General features: G+C 34.9%; 1 protein-coding gene across 4 annotated transcripts in view; it reads right to left on the bottom strand.

Annotated features, from left to right (window-relative positions):
- Window positions 1–22,805, bottom strand: part of CDK13 (cyclin dependent kinase 13) — a 112,054-nt gene that overhangs the window by 55,437 nt on the left and 33,812 nt on the right. For 2 of the 4 annotated variants that reach the window (XM_059934208.1, XM_059934210.1), the window contains exons 3-5: window positions 20,632–20,802; window positions 19,091–19,245; window positions 16,808–16,978 (exon numbers count right to left, since the gene is read on the bottom strand). In XM_059934208.1, the coding sequence (XP_059790191.1) occupies window positions 16,808–16,978; window positions 19,091–19,245; window positions 20,632–20,802 (497 nt within the window). The remainder of the gene's footprint in view (window positions 1–16,807; window positions 16,979–19,090; window positions 19,246–20,631; window positions 20,803–22,805) is intronic. The other 2 variants (XM_059934209.1, XM_059934211.1) reach the window with 1 other exon arrangement.

The following is a 22,805-nucleotide window of genomic DNA, read 5'->3' as shown; positions in this document are numbered from 1 at the left end:
AACTGCCTCTCCAAGCCATACTACAGTGAGAATGAAACAGACAGTATGGATAGCATAACTTGGGTCTTTGCTGACATCCTTAAGCCATTGAATCAACTTACCCTAAAGCCTGCCCAGTCTCTGGACCTCTTCCTATGAAAGCTAAGAGACTTCCACACAGTTTAAACCATTCCAATTGGATTTTCTGTTACTCTGCTGAAATCACTCTAATACAAGTGAGACGGCTAATTTTATGTGTCAACTCAGCTACGCTATAGTACCCAGATGATTGGTCAAATCCAGTCTAGATGTTGTGTAAAGGTATTTTTAGATTTAATTAACATTCAAATCAGTAGACTTTGAGGAGAGCTCAAATGTGGGTGGGCTTCATCCAATCATTTGAAGTCTTAAGAGAAAGGACTGAGGTCACTTAAAGAAGGAGGAGTTCTGCTCCAGACTGCCTTTGAACTCAAGACTGCAACATCAACTCCTGCCAGAATTTCCAGCTTGCCAGTAGGCCTTACAAATGACAGACTTGCCAGCCTCTACAATCATGTGACCCAATTCCTTAAAATCAATCTCTCTGTATTTATGTATATATATATCCTAATGGTTTTACTTCTTGAAGCAATAAGCTCGTTTTCCTTAAGTTTATTACATGTTAAAGAACAAAATTTTTTTTACAGATTTGATATATTAGTTGACAATAATAAACTGCACATATTCAGAAGGTATACTGTAAATAGTTTTAACACAGGTATACACTTGTGAGACTGTGGCTACAATTAAGATACTGAACACATCTATCACCCCAACAGGTTTCCTAGTACTCCCAGAATATATCTATCTGTAAAACAAAAATTGGAATAAACTTTATATATTCCTTTCTAAACTTTTTTCAGTTCATAATATAGAGGGTAAACAATTTTCCTTATTATCATTTAACTTTTACATAATTTTAATAGCTATATGGTATTCCACAGTAATAATATGCCATAGTTCTGTTTAATAATCCTTTATTGCTAGATGATTAAATTGTTTCTAACATTTTGCTACTATAAGCAATGCTATGAAGAAGTCTCATAGCTACATCTATGTAAAGTCATTACTTCCTTATATGCTTCTAAAAACAGAATTGCTAATTTACAAGACACATTACCTTCTAAGAAATAATAATTATAATATCAACGTCAAATATGTACAGAGCATTTAGTATGTGCCACATATCCTACCATGCCCTTAAACCCTCTCTGAAAGTTATACCAATTTTCACTCTCAAGCATTACATAAATATACCCATCTATGATCCCATACACTGACCAAGTTTTTAAAAAAATCCTTGCCCTTCTCCAAATAAACCTCAATGTAATTCCAGTCAAATCTCCACTGATAAGTTTTCACAGCTCATATCCATCTAAATGCATGAAAATACGCAAGATCTTCTCTTAAGGGGGGAGAGGAGAGGAGACCCTTATCTACAGAAATTAAAAGGTAATATAAGGTTGCAATAATTGAAACAAAGTGATATGGCAGCAGGACATGCAAAAGGATCAGTAAAACAGGAGAGCCCAGAACATATGGGAACTTGATTAAAGATAGCATAAGAGAATAAAATAAAAACAATTTAAATATCTAAGATTTTTGAACTAGAATAGAAGTTGAAAAAAATACAGAAAAATATTCTTGTAATTTTCCAAAAGGCTAAGCATCAGACAAACCACTTTCCCTCAAAAAGCTCCAAAACTGACAGAATGACCATATACAAGATTTAAATTAACAAAGAACATAGAAAAAGGGCAAGCAACAGAAAGGAGAAAAATTATCTATGATATGTGAAACACATGAAGCATTAATATCCATATTTTAATAAATCTCTCCAGTTGGTAAGAAAATGCCAAAGGAAGAGGCACTTCACAGAAGAAATGTAAAAAACATGAAAAAAATATTTAACCTTACAAGTAATAATAAAAAAAAGTATGAATTTCTCTTATGAGTTGGACAAAAAAAGTAAAATCAATAATGTACTATGATTCAGTAAACTAGCCATTCACACAAAATTGTAATGAGTATGTAAACTGGTATAAGCTTTCTTATAAGTTAATTTGGCTATAATTAGTAACATAAAAAAGAATTGTATCATTTAACCTAACAACTCTAAAGAATGTATCTAAAAAAAAAAAAAAAAAAAAAAAAAGAATGTATCTACAGGGCTTCCCTGGTGGCACAGTGGTTAAGAATCCACCTGCCAATGCAGGAGACACAGGTTCAATCCCTGGCTTGGGAAGATCCCACATACCGCAGAGCAACTAAGACCGTGCGCCACAACTACTGAGCCTGCGCTCTAGACCCCACGCGCCACAACTACTGAAACCCATGTGCCCAGAGCCCGTGCTCCGCAATGAGAAGCCATCACGATGAGAAGCCCGCACACTGCAACGAAGAGTAGCCCCCACTCACCGCAACTAGAGAAAGCCTGTGTGCAGCAACGAAGACCCAACAAAGCCAAAAATAAAAATAAATCAATTTTTTAAAAAAACAATGTATCTACAGAAAGACTCAAAGAAATACACACAGATTTACATTTAATGATGTTTGATAGAGCACTGTTAATAAAAGCTAAAAACCAATAACCTAAAGACCCGTTTATGGGGAAAGTCTAGTAAAATAAAATATATCCAAATTACAAAACTACAGGGACTTCCTTGATGGTCCAGTGATTAAGAATCTGCCTTCCAATGCAGGGGACACGGGTTCCATCCCTGGTCAGGGAACTAAGACCCCACGTGCCACTGGGCAACTAAGCCCACGCACTCTAGAGCCCACGTACCACAACTAGAGAGAAGCCTCACAAGGCGCAAGAGAGAGCCCACACGCCACAACGAAAGATCCCGCATGCCACAACTAAGACCTGATGCAGCCGAATAAATAAATAAATAAATACTTAAAATAAGTAAATAAATTCACATTAGAATTAAAAAAAAAATAAACTATAAAACACTATCTTGGTTTTTAAAAATGGCTGCATGATACACAAAATGTCTATTTTACAGAACATTGCATATTATGTCCTCAACTCTGTAAAAATTAATGATTAAACAAGGTGTATACTTGTTTTTCACAAAAAAATGTCTGAAAAGAAACTAAAAAAGAGGAGGCCGCTGGTGTCTCTTCATTGTTGGCCAAATGTCAGAGCATCTACGCATATGTCTCTCGTCTACTCATTTATGTTTTTTATTTCTACATGTCCAGGGCTTTAATTCAACCAGATATGTTATTTTTACAATTCTAAAAAGTATCAGGTAAGAGAAGGTCTTTTAAAAACACTCCCAGTTTTTGACAGGTAAAAAATATGTTGTACTTAAGTTACGTTTCCTTTAACTACAGTGAGGCTGAATATTTTTGCTAATATTTACTGGAAATTATCGGTTTTTTGTTCCTTGTTCATGTCCTTTTCTGAGCTATAAAGGAGGACTGTGCCTATGTATTAAAAAGGACATTTGTGCCACAGATATTTCTTTTTAACATGAGATATACTTCTAAAGGTATGACACATGGCATAATACCCTCCAAATTCTAACATCTGATTTTCAACAAAATTCTACACACAAACTAAAATAAGAAATCTGAAAGTCTTACGTAGTAACTGCATGATAGATCAACTATTATATTAAGTCTCTTCTATAACATTATCATATTAAGACATGTTAGTACGTAGGCTGACTTTATGGTAAGCATAAAGAATGGTAAACTACTACAGAGGTGAAAATACTTCACATATTATCTCATTTAAGCTTCACAATTACTCGAAAAGTATTATCTCCTTGTAACACACAAGGCATGGAGACGCTAAATAATTTGCCCATTATCACACACCTACGAAATGGCAAAAGTGAAACAATCCCCCAGCCTGAGTGTCCCACCCTCTTTATGCCATGAAGAAAAAGGGGTTATTCGCTTCCTCAGAGAGGGCTCAAAAACCACAGGGCGATATAACAGCTGTCTTTTTATTTCAGTGCCCTAAATGGTAATGATGCCCTAAGTGGTGCTCTGCCACTTCCACTCCTCACCACCTGCCTTTCCCCACCACAGAATTTAGCAGAATTCTTTCTCCTTATTGATGGCCATAGCACTCTATGGCTTCTGCAACTGGCATCTGTCCTACTGTCTGATATTGAGTTTCACTCTTCTGACTTCCTTTTCGCTGCCTGGGTTTGATCAACCAATGAACTCACTTTTTAACTTCTGGTGGGTTAACCAATCAATCACAGCTAGTCAGGCGTGACAAGTTTTTCACCCTTCTTGACAACTTTTAGAAATAGAGACTACTTCTAAGCTTTCAGGGAAAAGTTTCTTTATTTTTAACTTCTGGGTCAGCACCATTCCTGATATATGATCTCCACAAAATAAAATTTCACTAAAGAACTACAACTGAAATACTCATTTCTCTCCCAAACATCCACCCTCTCTGCTTAATTATAAAAAATTATTATATAATTGATCTATTTCTGCCCTCACAATCAATCTACCACCAAGCTATAATAACAGTAAACTTTACTGTGTGCTTACTATGTGCAATATTCTAACCTAAGTGCTTCACACAGTTTATCTCATTTGATACTAACAAACCTATGAGTTAGGTACTGTTATTCCATTTTCCAGATGAGGAAAACAGAGAGTACGTAATAGTGGAAGAAGCAAGGATTCCAACTATACTCTTAACCATTATACATAGTTCCCATTACTATTACCTTATAACATCCGCCCAAAAATAACATATTTCTTGTTCAGCTATTCAGGAAATATTGGCAGGGAAAAGGAACCCCCCCCCCCGCCTCCTTCCATCTCCACCTACCCCTCACCTACTTTCCTACAGATTCCTTTTAAACTCCTGACCATCCTTTTGCCATAGATCGTATCTCCTGACAGGCACCTACACATTCTGATCTATGTTCGATTACCTCTAAATTTCAACACATGACGCTAACTCTGTATTTCCTTGTAACCCAAAGGAGGAAGTCATTACTAGTTAAGATTTTAATTTTTTTCCTTTAAAAGCATTATTTGCTATATTTTATTGATGTAACTAAAGCACCTTCCTATAACTTTTACTGATCATGCAAAATTCACAATCATGAAAGGTTCATTTAGTTATTCTGGAACACACTACAATCTGTTTCATAAATATTTTTCTCCTCAATTCAACTCAACAAACACTTTTTGATCAGTAACCTAAGAAACACATGTAGAGCAAGAAAACCAGATGGCAGGATAGTTTTTCTGTAAATCACTCAAAAGATGAACATTTGTACTAGGTAAAAAAAAAACATTTAAAATCAATTAAGAAAAACACTGATACTCTAATTTAAAAATGGGCAGAGGACACAAAAAGGTAATATATGGATAAAGAAATATAAATGGTCTCTACACAGAAAACTGTTCAGTCTACCTGCACAGTAATAAAAATAATTATTAAAAAGACTGAATACTATTTTTACTTATCAGATTGCCAAAGATCAAATAAAATCACTATAAACATTGGTCAAAACACACTATTTTTTGGGGGGGGAAAAAAGTGGAAGTTAATATTTTCGTTCCTCTGTATAGTATTTAAGGTCAAACATCATTTTTGGTCCTAACCTACCTTTCCAGCCTCATCTTCTATAAAAGACCCTGTGCCTCCCCACAATACTTATCCCTCTCAATTTATATAGTATTTTTATCAAAATTCTTGGGAGCTAGTTGGGGTTTTCTTGTCTTAAGTAACATCTTTAATGTATTCATCGTCATCCAACCATCACCACAATGAATTTTTGAAAATTTTCATCACCTCAGAAAAACTTCGCACCCAATTAGCAGTCACTCTCCATTTCCAAGACCCTCCCCAAGTCTCCTGCAACCACCAATCTACTTTCTATCTCTATCGATTTGCCTATTCTGGACATCTTACATAAACAGAATCATACAATACATCATCTTTGTAACTGGCTTCTTTCACTTGGCATAATATTTTTAAGGTTCATCCATGTTGCAGCATATATCAATCAGTATTTCCTTTTCATTTTTAAAAATTGTGGTAAAATAAAAATAAAATCTACCATCTTAACTATGTTTAAATGTACAGTTTAGTGGCATTAAGCTTATTTACACTGTTGTGCAACCATCACCACCATCTATTTCCAGAATTCTTTTCATCTTGCAAAAATGAAATTCTGCAACCATTAAACAATAAATACCTCCCCATTGTGACCTCCCTCCCTGGTAACCACCATTCAACTTTCTGTCTCTATGAACCTGACTACCTCAGGTACCTCACAGAAGTGAAATCACACAATATTGGTCCTTTTGTGACTGGCTTATTTCACTTAGCGTAATGTCCCCAAGGTTCATCCATGTTGTAGCATATGTCAGAATCCTCTCCCTTTCTAAGACTGAATAATACTTTATTACCTATAAATATTTTGCTTATCAATACATGAATCCAAGGACACTTGGGTTGCTTTCCCCTTTCGGCTACTGTGAATAATGCTGCTATAAACATGGGGTACAAAATCTCTTGAAGATGCTGCTTTCAATTCTTTTGAGTATAAACCCAAAGGTGGAAATGCTGGATCATATGGTATTGTAATTCTATTTTTAACTTTTTGAGGAATCACCGTTATCATTTTCCATAGCAGCTTTACTGCTGCAGACTCCCACTGGCAAAGAACAAGGGTTCCAATTTCTCCACATCTTGTCACTTGTTATTTTCTGCTGTTTTTATTTTTACTTTTGTGATAGTAGCCTAAATTTTTTTTTTTGCGTGGGGCTGCATCGCATCTTCGTTGCTGCACACGGGTTTTGTCTAGTTGCGGCGAGCAGGGGCTACTCTTCGTTGCAGTGCGCAGGCTTCTCACTGTGGTGGCTTCTCTTGTTGCGGAGCACGGGCTCCAGGCACGCGGGTTTCAGTACTTGTGGTGTGCAGGCTTCAGTAGTTGTGGCTCACGGGCTCTAGAGCGCAGGCTCAGTAGTTGTGGCACATGGGCTTAGTTGCTCTGCGGCATGTGGGATCTTCCCAGACCAGGGATCGAACCCATGTCCGCTGCATTGGCAGGCGGATTCTCAACCACTGCACCACCAGGGAAGCCCAAGATTGTAGTTTAGATCACTGTGATATGGGATTATATATAAACAAGATTGGCCATGAGTTGATAATTGTTAAAGGTGGGCAGTGGGTACAGGGAGTGTTATTTCATTATACCATTTTTAAATTTATGTATATGTTTGATATTTTACATAATACTTTTAAAATTACATAAAGCAAATAAACCTTTTTCTGCAAAAACCAATGTTGGAATTTTCATAAGAGTTGCACTGAATCTGTAGATCACTTTGAGTAGTAGTGATATCTTAACACTATTAAGTCTTCTAATCTACAAACACAAATATCTGTAATTAATTGGTGTCATCCTTAACTTCTTGTTTTGTAATTTTCAGTGTACAATACTTTCATTTCCTTGATTAATTTATTCCAAAGTATTTTATTCTTTTTGATGCTATTGTAAATGGAATTTTCATTTCTTATTCAGATTTTTCACTGTTAAGAGTATAGAAACGCAACTGATTTTTGCATGTTAATTTTGTTTCCTGCTACTTTGCTGAATTCATTTATTAATTCTAACTTTGTGTGTGTGTATGTGAAATCTTTAGGGTTTTTTACACATAAGACCATTCTGTCTATGAACAGACGTAATTTTATTTCTTCCTTTCCAATCTGGGCATCTATTCTTTGTCTTGCTTATTTGCTCTGAGTAGGACTTCCAGCACTATGTTGAACAGAAGCAACAAAAGCAGGTACAGGTATCCCCCATTTTTGGAAAGTTCGCTTTATGCCACTTTGCTTTTATGACAGACCTACATTAGTATCTGTTTTCGCTAACCAAAAGAAATCAGAGGAATTCTGCTTTTACAAAAGAAAGGTAAGAAGCAAAAATAGCATTCAGTGTTGATTTTGCAGTGAGCTGTTACAGAGGCAGCATGCACCCTGAGCAGTGAGAGTGGCACTACCAAGCCCCTTCCCTGGCAACTACACTCAGCATCAAGCGGTCATAACTTTGAACTGTGTCTGTGAGCACCTGTGCTTTATTTCAATTTATTCTGTGATTCCATTAGCAAGATGTGTCCTAAGGTAATTGCTTCTTCCCTTTATGCCATTTGAGCTTACAATGGGTTTCACAAGAACACTCTACTTTCGGATAGCTTGGGGAAAACTATATCCTTGTCTTCTACCTGATTTTAGAAAAGTTTTTAGTCTTTCACCACTAAGTATGATGTTAGCTGTGGGCTTTTCATATATGGTGTTTAATATGTTGACGCAGTTTCCTTCTATTCCTAGTTTGTTGAGTGTTTTTATCTTGAAAGTGCGTTAAACTTTGTCAAATGCTTTTTCTGTCTCTACTGAGATCATCATGTAGATTTTTCCCCTTCACTGTAATAAAGTGGTGTATTACATTGATTGATTTTCATATATTGAATCATCTTTGCATTCCAGGAATAAATCTCACTTGGTCATAGTGTATAATCCTTTTAATACACTGCTGAATTTAATCTGCTGAATATTCATCAGAAAAATTATTGGTCTATAGATTTCTTGTCTTGTAGTCTTTGCCTAGGTTTGGTACGAGAGTAATGCTGGCCTTATAGAATGAGTTTGAAGTGTTTTGGAATAGTCTGGAGAGGACTGGTGTTAATTCTTCATTAAAAGTTTGGTAGAATTCACCAGTAAGACCATCTGGTACTGGGCTTTATTTTGTTGGAGATTTTTTATTACAGAGTCATCTCTTCACTGGTCTGTTCAGATTTTCTATTTCTTCATGATTCTTGGTAGGTTGTGTGTTTTTACAAATGTGTCCAGTTCATCTAAGTTATCCAATTTGTTGGTGTAAGTACTTCAATTCTTTTAGTGGCAGAATAATATTCAACTGTATGGATATACCAGATTTTGTTTATCTATTCATCAACTGATTGACATTTGGGTTGTTTACACTTTGGGACTACTGTGAATTATCCTGCTATGAACATTGGTATCAAGTTTTTGTGTGGACATGTTTTTATTTCTCTTGGATATATCCTTAAGAGTAGAAGAAGTTCTAGGTCGCATGGTATCTACACATAACATTTTGAGGAAATGTCAGGTTGTTTTCCAAAGTAGCTGTACCATTTTACAATCTCACCAGTAATGTATGAGTCTTCCAATCTCTCCACATCTTCCCCAACACTTGTTATTACTTCTCCTTTTTACTATGGCCATCTGACAGTGTGTATAAGATGGTATCTCATTGTGGTTTTGATCTGCATTTCCCTAATGGCTATGATACTGAACATCTTTTCATATGCTTATTGGCCATTTGCATATCTTCTTTGGAGAAATGTCTTTTGAGATCCTTTGCTTACTTCTTAAACAGGCTATCTTTTTTATTATATAGTTGTAAGAGTTCTTCATATATTATAGAGACAAGTCCCTTAGATATATGATTTATAAATATTTTCTCCCATTCTGAGTTGTCTTTTCACTTTCCCAATGGTGTCCACCAAAACACAAAAGTTTTAAATTTTGATGAAGTCCAATATATCTATTTTTTTCCTTTAGTTTCTGCTTTTGTTGTCATAACTAAGAAGGCTTTGGAGGGACTTCCCTGGTGGTCCAGTGGTTAAGACGCCACACTCCCAATATAGGGGGCCTGGGTTCAATCCCTGGTCAGGGAACTAGATCCCGCATGCCACAACTAAGAGCCCGCATGTCGCAACTAGAAGATCCCACATGCCGCAACTAAGACCCGGCACAGCCAAATAAATAATAAAATTAATAAATAAATGTTTTCAAAAAGAAGAAAAAAAAAGAAGGCTTTGGCTAATCCAACATCATGAAAATTTACTCCTACATTTTCTTCTAAGAGTTTTGTGATTTTAGCTCTTATATTTAGATCGTTGATCCATTTTAGTTAATTACTATGACGTGAGAAAGGGATCCAATTTCATTCTTTTGCATGTGTATATCCACTTGACCCAGCACTGACTGTTGAAAAGCCTGTTCTTTTCCATTGACTTGTGCTGCTATCTTCATCAAAAATCAACTGACCATAAATATGAGGGTTTGTTTCTAGACCCTCAATTCTATTCCACTGATCTATATGTTTTCCTAAAGCCAGTACCACACAGTCTTGATCATTCTAGTTTTGTAGTAAGATTTGAGATCACTATGTGTGCGTCCTCCAATTTTGTTTTTCTAAATTTTTTTGACAATTTTACCTCTTGAATTTTCATATGAATCTTAAGATCAGCTTGTCAGTTTCTGAAAAGAAGCTAGCTGGGATTCTGAGAGAGACTGCATTGAATATGCAGATCAATTTGGGGAGTAGTATGCATCTGATCCATGAACACGTAATGTCTTTCCATTTATTTAGGTTTTCTTTAATTTTTTTTCAATGATATTTTGTAGCTTTCAAGGTACAAAGCCTTACACTTCTTTTGTCAATTTACTCCTAGATATTTTATTCTTTTTAATGCTATTATAAATTAAAGTCTTCTTAATTTCACTTTAGATTGTTCACTGCTAGTGTACAGAACTACAACAGATTTATGTATATTGATCTTGTATCCTGCCACCTTGCTGAACTCATTTATTAGTTCTAAGAGTTTTTTAGTGGATTACATAGAATTTTCTATATTGTGTGTATGTACACACACACACACACACACACACACACACACACACAAACTGATTAGAGATAGTTTTACTTCTTCCTTTCCAACTGGTTACCTTTTATTTCATTTTCTTACCTTATTTCCCTGGCAATGTAGAACAGAAGTGTCAAGAGCAGACATCCTTATTTTTCATAGATGCCCTTTAACAAGTTGAGGCAGTTCCCTTCTATTCCTAGTCTGTTCTGTTCCTGCCCTACATTTAAGAGTGTAAACTGGCACAACCCTTCTGGAAAACAACTTGGTAATATGTGTTAAGAAATTTCAAAGTTCAAATCCTTTGACCTAATAATCCCATTTCTATAATCAATTTAAGGGAATAATCAGATGTGAATAAAAGTTTTATGCAAAAGGACATTAGAATGGAAGGAAATCTGGTTCCAATGTCTATGGACTCACTGACTGCTAGGATTATATATGCTCATTATACAGGACCTTTATCACTCACTACTTCACTCACTACTTCATTTCTCACCAAACCTATAATTCAGAATTGGTTAGGACTTTTTCTAGCAGATAAAGTCCCTTGTTTGGTTAATAGCTACAAATCACTGCTAGAATTTCCCAGTATAACACTTCAATATAGAAAACAGTAGTTGAAATGCCTGAAAGAACCTAAATATGCAACAATGGAGGAATGAAATATGGTCCATCCAAGTGACATATTATTCCAATAAAAAAGCATGTTATTAATGAAAGAAGCAGAACCTCAGCTTGGGAATAAATAATCATAAATATGAGAGAAGACACATTAGGAAAAATATAGAAAATTTTAATAGTGATAATATCTGGGTCATTTTATTTTCCAAATTTATAACAATAAACATCACTGTTATAATCAAGAAAAGAAAGTCTAACATTTTTCTTTCTCTTTCCCTGCCCCACTCAAAAAAAGTTACTAATTCTAAATAGTAGTAATGCTGCACAAAAAGAGGGTATAGGATCTTAAAACTATGCATCCCTGGCCAAGAGCCTTAACTGGAAACTTCACATAGAATATCAGATACAAATAAATTGTACAACTGAGACTAAGTTTTATCTTTTACATGACAAAATGAGTAACATAATATAGGCGGCCCCAGTATATAAAAAATTTAAACTTACAAGTGACTTTCCATCCCACCTCAACATGCTGCTGGAGGCCCCACCATCACAGGAAAATTTTATCTTTAATAAAATAACCTGCAAGTTCATTTCTTTTTTAAGGTAGGAAAAAAAAAAAAAAGAAGAAAACACAGTACACAGTTGGTAGGTACAGACTCCTTAACAAAGTTCTCTCGCTTATTTGGTAGATCCCACAGCCTGCATTAAATTTTTTCTCTTTTTTTGAAACTCACCACCTACAACTGAAATTCTGGCAATGACAGATTAACAGAGTTAACAACAAGGGAAAACTTCTGGGCAGAAAAAAGCCTGTCATTCATATATTAGTCTGATTTAGTTCTAGCAAGTACTGATCCACTTGGTTCCCAGAAACTTGGTTGAGTCGGGGATCAGATTTTTTTTTTTTACCTTGTATATCTCAAGCACTATTCATTAGAACTTGCTGATCTGATGAAAATGTTCTAGCTGCACTACCCAAAATGCAGTCAGTAGTAACGTATAACTACAGAGCACCTGAAATGTGGCTAACGCAACTAAGGAACTGAACTTTTAATTTTATTTAATTTTAATTAATTTAAATTTAAATAAACACATTGCCTAGTGGCTACTGTATTGGCCAGCCCAAGTCTAGAACTGGCACAATAAACATGTATGGAAAGAACGAACAAATCAATCAATAATGCTCTCATCACAAAACCCACAAAATATTAGCAGTTCTATATTATGGGCATGAATTCAGATTTTTAAGAAAATGAGACAGGGAAGATAATTTTGAAGCAAGACTTTTTCTTAGGGGATATGCCAATTTTTCATTGCCTCATAAAACACGTTATGACAATTATGAATTAGAATGGCCTCCTCTCTACTTATCCAAATAGCACCCATCTTTAACTTTCTATCTACTCCACAGAACATTCTCACCTCTGTATTTCATTCATTCATTTATTCAAAATTTAATGATAACCTACTGTGTTCTGCACACTATGAATACAAAGTAGAATAAAACTCAGTCTCTGTCCTCAGGCAGGCACTTCAATAGGAATAAGATATAAAAACATAATGACTAAGTTGAAATAGAAAATATCGTTATAGAACTGTGTATAACATGGAATGCAAGCGTAGGGGAGCACCATGTGAGAATCGAGAGACTACAGAGGAAGTGACATTTAAGACTGCTTCCCTCAACCATATAATGACACTCTGCCATAAGAATTACTATAGAAAACTGTTTCATTGATTTTTAGAAAAATTCCAAATTAAAAGATTACTCAAATCCCCTCATTAAACAAACACTAGTATTGAGAGCATTACAGCTAACTTAATTTGTGCAAAGTAATTTTAATACTGGTTTTCGTTACCCAGAATATTATGTTAATTTTAAGTACCAAAATACTATTTTGTTGTAGTGATACCATTATTTCAATGTTTATTTTTCATCTGAATACTAAATATTTACATTTTGATATGGAGATCAATGACTAACGTTTTACTTTTTTTTTTTTTTTTTAATTTATTTATTTTTATTTATGACTGTGTTGGGTCTTCGTTTCTGTGCGAGGGCTTTCTCTAGTTGCGGCAAGTGGGGGCCACTCTTCATCGCGGCGCACGGGCCTCTCACTATCGCGGCCTCTCTTGTTGCGGAGCACAGGCTCCAGACGCGCAGGCTCAGTAGTTGTGGCTCACGGGCCTAGCTGCTCCTCGGCATGTGGGATCTTCCCAGACCAGGGCTCGAACCCGTGTCCCCTGCATTGGCAGGCAGGTTCTCAACCACTGCGCCACCAGGGAAGCCCTAACGTTTTACTTTATATTGCATATAACTGCAAAACAAAAAGTCTCCTCTACCCAGAGAATTATAAACTGCATTAAAATTTTTCATTGAATATTATTGCATTCATTCAGAAAGTATTTTTCTGTAAATTCATAATCCTCAATGGAAAGAAGAAAATAACAAAGCAAAGCTTCTGTTGCAAAATAATTAACAGTCTAGTTCAAAGACCTTATGAACAGGGACGTATGAACACAAGACTACTGAAATTAATACAAGTAACTGCATCCCACGCAGAAACTAAAGACCTAGAGGTATAGGAAATGTTTTCTCATACCTCACACTAACAATAAAAAGACTGAGAAACAGACAAAATAGTTCAAAGATTCCCTCAAAGAGAGTAAAAAGAAATGGAACTGCTTGAAGATGAAAACATTAGGAAAAAAATTTAGGATTAGTTTGTCTGTCTCGCTTGCATTCCCTCGATTATTTCAGAGGAAGCTCCTTCAGCATCTACAGGTTTCTGCACAAAAATATACCCATGGTGAAACCACTTAACCCTGTTTTCTTAAGGCCACTGTGGTGGAAAGTGGGAAGATTGGTCAGGTAAGGCCTCACTAATGAATAAAGCAACATTCAGGCAGAGAGCGAGAGAATGAGAAATTTGCCTTTTAAATTGTGCGCACACGCGTGTGTGTGTGTGTGTGTTGGGGCTGGAGAGGTGTATGCCCAGTGTAAAGAAAGGCTTCAGGGCAGAGAAGTGCACTGGCGTATCTGGTGACTCAAACAAGCGATGTGAATGGAGTTTGGTGAGCAATGAGAAAAACTGATTGGGGTTGAGGTTGGAGAAATAAACAGGGATGTGATCACACAGATCAGGAAAACAGAGGTCCAGGGTATGTGGAGGAAAAGCAACTATATTAATTTGGCTATAGAACAAGATCAATGAAAAACAGTATTTGCACACCACCCTCATGCATAAAATCTTAATTTAATTCTCACTACACAGTAAGAGAAATAATGTTTCCCTTTAATGGGTAAAGAAATAACAGGCTCAGAAGGGCTAAAGGCCTTGCTGAAAAGCTGTCTCTAATCCCAGACATTCTAACCCAAGTCAAACAGGTAACCTTTCTACTACACAATAAGAAGTAGTGAAAAATAACATGAAAAAGACAAACCCAGTAGAAAGTCAGACTAAGAAATATGGGCTTTATTATGGGAAAAAAACTAATGGAAGTTACATCAATTAAAAAGATGATTCTGAGGATCTCCATAGGGCATACAGAATACTTTCCAACAGAGGTTCCTTCACAAAAAATGGTTACCATACATAACAACAATCATTTTTATACTGTGTTCCCCGGAAGAGTAAGACGGTGGATGTGTACAGTTGGGGATGGGAGGAGGCTAAGTACCATGTTCAATCAGAACGTACCTACTTTTTAATCTGTTTTATGTTAGATTTAGTTTCAAAAAGAATTCTGCTCTTTGAAAACCACTGACTATAAGGGAGTCAACCTTAGTTCCAAAATCTTACTCTAAAGATCTAAAACCTACTGGAGGTAGAGCATTTCTTTCACCCATCAAATACCCTATGTTAACTACTTTAAAAAGCACACTAATTTCTTTTCAGCTTTTTTTTGCTAAAAGCCAACAATATACCAGTATAGATTATCAAAAGCAATTTCAGGTTAACATTTTTGACGCCATACTTTTAGAAATAATACATATGCCTACCACAAAGTTTCCTTGTATGTTGAGGCATTATAACATTAAAAATGTAAGGTAAATATATTCTAATACTACTATAAACTGCTTCTCAATCACTAAAAAATAAAGACTAAAAATTATATATTGAGGCCAAAAAAAAAAAATATTGCTAGTGAATACTTCATCTGTAATACCAATAAGTATGATGTTACCTAGGTGACTCGAAAACCAGTAAAGTAAAACATGTAAAATAATTCTTCAACTCAACTATTTTAAAATAGTTTGACAACCCAATCAAAAAACGGGGGTTGGGGGGGGAATGAATTGGGAGATTGGGATTGACATATATACACTAATATGTATAAAATAGATAATTAATAAGAACCTGCTGTATAAAAAAATAAAATTCAAAAAAATAAATTAAAAAAATAGAGTTTGACAACCCAATCGAAAAATGGCCAGAAGACCTAAACAGACATTTCTCCAAAGAAGACATACAGATGGCCAACAGGCATGTGAAAAGATGCTCGACATCGCTAATTATTAGAGAAAAGCAAATCAAAACTACAATGAGGTACCACCTCACACCAGTTCAAAATGGCCATCATTAAAGACTTTACAAATAACAAATTGCTAGAGAGGGTGTGGAAAAAAGGCAACCCTCCTACACTGTTGGTGGGAATGTATATTGGTGCAGCCACTATGGAAAACAGTATGGAGGCTCCTCAAAAACTCAAAATTGAGTTGCCATATGATCCCGCAATCCCACTCCTGGACATGTATCCAGACAAAACTATAATTCAAAAAGATACATGCACCCCAATGTTCACAGAAGCACTATTTACAATAGCCAAGACATGGAAACAACCTAAATGTCCACTGACAGATGAATGCATAAAGAAGATGTGGTACATACATACAATGGAATACTACTCAGCCATAAAAAAGAATGAAATAATTCCATTTGCAGTAACATGGATGGACCTAGAAACTATCATACTAAGTAAGTCAGACAAATATCATATGATATCTCTGATATGTGGAATCTAAAATATGACACAAATGAACTTACCTACAAAACAGAAAACAGACTCACAGACATAAAAAATAGACTTGTGGTTGCCAAGGAGGATGGAAGGCGGAAGGAGGGATGGATTGGGAATTTGGGATTAGCAGATGCAAACTATTACAAACATAATGGATAAACAACAAGGTCCTACTTTATAGCACAGGGAACTATATTCAATATCCTGTGATAAACCATAATGGAAAAGAATATGAAAAAGAATATATATATGTAAAACTGAATCACTTCGCTGTACAGCAGAAATACAACATTGTAAATCAACTATAGTTCAATAAAATAAATTAAAAAAATTTTTTTAAATACAGTTTGATATTAAGGCAATATTTTTAATGTACCTAATAAATACTCAAATGGTCAATATCAAAATCTATAAGTTAGCAAAATCATGAATACACAGAACTGGTTATGTAAATATGCACACATACCTTTATCCTTCTTAAAATCCAAAGCATCTTCTTTATCGGTCACTATTTCCTTCATATTGATAATACTCTGGTGGTTAAGCTGCCGGAGAATTTTAATTTCTCGAATTGCTGTAATGGGAAAGCCTTCCTTTTCATTATCCAGGCGTACTTTTTTTAAGGCTACCATTTCTCCTATTAGAAAAGTAAATAAAATCAGGTTACCAGCTGACAAAACTAAGTAACATTTTAAATTTTTATTTTATTTTTTAGTATTTTTTTTATTTTTTATTTTCAGCTGCACCAGGTACTTTGCGGGAATCTTAGTTCCCCGACCACGGATCAAATCCGTGCCCCCTGCAGTAGAAACGTGGAGTACTAACCACTGGACCAGCAGGGAATTCCCTAAATTTTTATTTTAATTCATAACTTCAGTTCCTACCTCTTGAAATTACAAACCACAAAATATAGTTTCCAATATACCAAATTACAATGTTTATGGTTCAAAAAGTTTCTGGTTAAATAAATTAAGGGATATTTATCAAACTATGGAATATTATACAACTGTTAAAAAGGATAAAGTAGGTCTATATGTATTGTTATTTTATACTAAGATATATTAAATGAAAAAAGCTAGATAACGAAGAGTAGATATATTACACTGCCATTTTTTAAAAAGTGAAGAGGGGAGGCTAAATATACCTAATATGCTTATACATGCATAAAATCTCTCTGAACAGATGAGAAAACTCTGGACACTGTGCAGATAAGAAAATATGCTCAGATATATTAAGCTGTCCAAAGATGCCCAGTTACCCAGTAGTTAAAACTGGGATTCAAAATCTGGTTTAGCTGTCTCAAAACTATGTGCTCTTCCCACAACACCAAATGGCCTCATAATTTACATATGAGCGAGCTTTGTATCAGATAATCTAAATACTGAAACACACACAAATCCTATTATAAGAAAAAACTCACTGTAATAAGAGTTTGTTCATTCCACTTCTTTGTAGGGAAAAAAAAAGGAATTCTGTACTTACAAATTTTCCAAAGGAAGGACGTTTTTCCTTTTAATCATTAAAAATTAGTTGATTCTTTTTTAATAGAAATCTAAAATGTATATGATTCCTTGTTTTATAATTTAATCTCTTTTGATAATGCAGAATCATCATGATGAATATTACTTTATTGCTGCATGCTATAACTGCCTTCAGAGTTTCTATGCATAAGGTAGCCTCGCTTATACTAAGTGCCCTCAAACACCTATGCTATTTTATCTATTGGTTTACTTCAACAAGAAATTATAAATAAAGATTAAACACTGACTCTAAGCACTATTTATTAGTAAAATACATGGCGTCTAACACAGTTACTTTTTCCTCTGCCCCAAGGTCTTTTAAAACTTTCTCTTAGGGGACTTCCCTGGTGGTCCAGTGGTTAAGAATCCGCCTTCCGGGGCTTCCCTGGTGGCACAGTGGTTAAGAATCCCCCTGCCAATGCAGGGGACATGGGTTTGAGCCTTGCTCCGGGAAGATGCCACACGCCACGGAGCAACTAAGCCCGTGTGCCACAACTACTGAGCCTGCGCTCTAGGACCCACGAGCCACAACTACTGAGTCCGCATGCCACGACTCCTGAAGCCCACGCGCCTACAGCCCATGCTCCGCAACAAGAGAAGCCACCGCAATGAGAAGCCCGCGCACCGCAACAAAGAGTAGCCCCTCTCGTCGCAACTATAGAAAGCCCGCACGCAGCAACGAAGACCCAATGCAGCCAAAACTAAATAAATAAAATAAATAAATTTATTAAGAAGAAGAAGAATCCGCCTTCCAATTGGGGAACTAAGATCCCACGTGCCGTGGGGCAACTGAGCCCGCGTGCCCCAACTACTGAGCCCGCGTGCTCTGGAGCCCACACACCACAACTAGAGAGCCCGCGTGCCGCAACTACTGAGCTCACACGCTCTGGAGCCCGCGCGCCACAACCAGAGACAAGCCTGCGTGCCGCAACAAAGAGCCCATGCGCCACAATGGAAGATCCCACATGCCGCAACGAAGATCCCAATGCAGCCAAAAAAAAAAAAACAAAACAAAAAACCATATATGTATATACACCCCGTTACATGTACTCATATCTTACATAAGTGCATATATAAAATGAAACAAAAAACAAGATGAAACAATAGCACGATAAATTCAAATTTAACTTTTTTCTTTCCTGAAAATTCCTCAAGTTATACATTAGAAGAGAAACATGAATTAAGTACATTCCATAGGCCCAAAGATCCAAAGCATCTGGCATTCTTACCAGTGTCTTTATCCCTGGCCTTGTAAACTTGTCCATAGGTACCTTCTCCAATAATTCCGATGATATCAAATTTATCCACGCAGCGTTTTCCCCAGTCAATGTCTTTTTCTTTGATTTCACCATAGCGAGGCCCACATATTCTATCAAATATAGTTCTGAAGTTTTTATATACAATCAAGAAAACTGAATAAACTGTTTAATACTCAATATCCACCCTCCATACCCAATCTTAAATCATTTATTTCCCCTCACCCTTGTATATTTGTGATCATCCAAGACAGGCAACACTGTGAGGTGGTATTATAAGTTATCATGAAAGTCAAGGTATTTCTCCATACTGACTCTCCTTCTGTAGACTAACACTTAAAGTGGGAATGAGAAGTAATAAAGTTTGTATGAAGGACTTTCAGAAATACAACATAATTTTTCAGCAAGGGGACAAAAGCAACACCGGTTCAAAGATTCAAAGTTCTCTAAACAACCTCCAGAGTACTTTTTCATTCACTGCCAATGTGTATATATTTATCTGCTTCCAAAAACCAGAAGTTTAATAATGAACATTATCAAAAATCTAACTATAAATCGTATTGACAAATTTAGACTTATGGCTAGATAAAATTATCTTAAAAATGGAAGCACCAGAAAGATTTTCAGTCTAAGAGAGTATAAAAATATTAATATTATCAACCCTTAGGAATCTACACTTTAAGTATGTATTATATATAACAAATATTTGATATTCTTCAAAAAGATATGTAATTTTATAGTATTTTAATATTCTGGCAGGTAAGAGAAATTTAAGTAAAGGAATAAAGCTACAATACTCAAGGAGAGACTATTCTAAAAGTTTTCTAGCTTTCTACTCCACACTAGAAAATCACCTCATATTCTTATACTAGACACTACCTGAAACAGCAATTCTAAAATCAGATCTAACTCAAAGTCTTACTTACACTTTCCCTTGGTTAAGTAGAAGTAAAAAAAGGAATCATCATTCTCCCTCTGCCCTTAACTGATGAACAGGTTTCAAGGGAAAGAGTTATCTCTAGGCACTTACTTGAAGCTAATTTAGGATACAGATTTCAAACCTTCTTCCACTCCACCTCTTGCAAAATCAAGAATGCATTTAGTTATGGGAGCAAATGGAGCTAAAAGCAAAGGAAAACACAGCAGCTTGCCCATTACTAATTTTGTCTGGGCTCACTGAATGCTGATTTCCACCTTGCTCAATTTCAATATCTGTTTTTTAAATATCTTAATTACAGAAAATTTCTTCAACATATATAATATCCCAAGAAATTAATACATTACAAACTGAGAGAGAAAATTTAATTTGATTTTATTAGTCATTTTGAAAAAGTACTCAGGCAGTTATGAAAAAAAAATTTTTCAAAGCTCCAGTAAAATTTATTCATATACTTAAGTTGAAAGAATAAATATACTTTTTATTATTTTAAATCTTAATTTTGGATTGTATGATTTTATGATGATCCAGAATCATCTCTGGCCAATTTAAGAGCAGGTAGAAAGCAAGCACATACTTAGGCCTCCTTTTACTATGTAACTGTGTTGCTGTTTTCTTTTCCTCTGGACTCTTTGAGAGATCATCTCCTCCTGGTAGCTCAGGGGGCAGTGGTAAATCAGCAAGTAGACATCGCAGTTTCTTTTCTACTTCTTTTTTAACTGCTTTTACTGAAATATTTCCTCGTAAGCTAAAAAGAAAGGAGTCAGACAAATAAACAAAACACAAAAATTTATTTCACTGAGAAATAAAAATGCATTTACATAGCACACAATGGCAAAAGACTAAACTGAGTTTCTTTACTTTCCAGCTAAAATAATATACTATATTCAACTGCAAAAATATAAAATTTGGGGGCAAAAATGATACAGAATTAGATAAAAACTAAGGAAATCTGAAGAAAGTATGGACTTTAGTTACTAATAATGTATCAATATTTGTTCATTAATTGTAACAAATGTACCATGCTAATAATGCTAGATGTTAATAATGAAGAAACTGAGTGCAGGGTATATGAGAACCCTCTGTAATATCATCATAATTTTTTTGTAAATCTAAAACTGTTCTAAAAAATAGTCTATTTTTTAAAAAGATATAGAATTACTATAAAACTGTAAATTAAAACTGAAAGTCAACTAGTCATGCTTTGCGGGAAAATTCATTAGTTTTATAATAGCATTTGGTTTGATTCTGGTAGAGAGACAAAAAGCTATTTTGTTATAAGAAATAAATAAACCACATGCTATTATTTATCTGGCCCATTTAAATAACAACAAAGAACAAATTTAGCTTCATCCCTTTTTAGAATTAATTTTTCCTGAATGGGACAATGATTCTTTAAAATTTTTTTTAAGACTCTAGCTTATCAGAATTACAGGTGAAAATTAAGCTCAGTTAGTTTTATACTTTTTTGAATGTCTTAAGAGCTCTGATTTTTTAAACTATATCTTAACCTGGTAATTGATTATTTTAAACCTCCCAGACACTACAAAATCTGTTTAACAATATAACATGTTGAAAGAGAATATTATAATGATAATAAAATTTGGACTTCACATACTTTCATAGCAGTTATGAGTCCCAGAATTTAAAAATTTAGCGAAACTACACTGCTGTGGTCAGAAACTACTAATGATGTTAACAATATAAATCATTCCATTTTAATTATAACTTCTCCTACTCATGCTGGACTTTAATATTATTGTACAATATATGGTCTTTTAATACCATCTGATAAAAACTATTTATCAATAAAATTGTGACTTTTCTTCATAACCCCGTGTTACTAGAAAGTAATCTTTAATAGGGAAAACAAGCTCAAAAGGAAATTGGATTGCAGTCTTATTTTTATAGTAATGGTGTCATATAGCCCACTTTTCAATTTTCATGTCCCTCCATTCAACAGATATTCATTATACACGTCTACGTGCTACGTATTACATAGGCACTATAGTTTAACAACAAAAACAATTCACAAATACATTAAGATACATACAGTTCCTCTCAGAAAGGAGGTTACAGTCTTTTGGAGAACATCAGAAAGCAGCAGGATAAAGTACTGTACAGAATAATTTCCAGAGTAATATGGTACTAAAGGGTAGCTAACTCAGGACTGAAAGACAGTAAAAGCTTCTTTCTAGAAAAGGTACCACTTGAACTCTGTCTGAAAATAATTCTATTTAAAATAACTTATTTAGAGAACTGTAGTCTCTAACTTGTAATTAGACCTCAGTCCAAAATTTGCATTTGTCCAAAAATTCAAATCAATAGGGGGAAGGGGAGACTAGAAGTCTTAATTTTACTTATAATTTAACATTTAAAAGACTGCCTACATTCAAATATATCATTATATGAACTACCAAATTCAGCAAGGCTCCCAGACTTAAGAGAAATGAAATATTAGTTTCCAAAAATAACACTATATAATTAAAAACATTGTATTTTCACTGAATACCTGCAATAACCAAATAGGGTATGTGATGAGTTTTTAAAAGTCTCCATATACTACAGCAACAAAAAACAACAAAATGCCTTAACCAGAAATGTATAAGACCAAGAGAAGAAAATTAAAACATATGGCTGATGAACATAAAACTAGACCAGAATGAATGAAAAGAAATGATGTTTTCATATGGGAAACTGTAATCCTGTAAATCTGTCAGTCTCCAAATTAATCATTGCCTTTAACCAAGT

The sequence above is a fragment of the Balaenoptera ricei genome, chromosome 9 (genome assembly GCF_028023285.1).
Source record: "Balaenoptera ricei isolate mBalRic1 chromosome 9, mBalRic1.hap2, whole genome shotgun sequence".
Taxonomy (NCBI): domain Eukaryota; kingdom Metazoa; phylum Chordata; class Mammalia; order Artiodactyla; family Balaenopteridae; genus Balaenoptera; species Balaenoptera ricei.
Note: the sequence above shows the minus strand (reverse complement) of the source record. Positions and strands in the feature narration are given on the sequence as shown.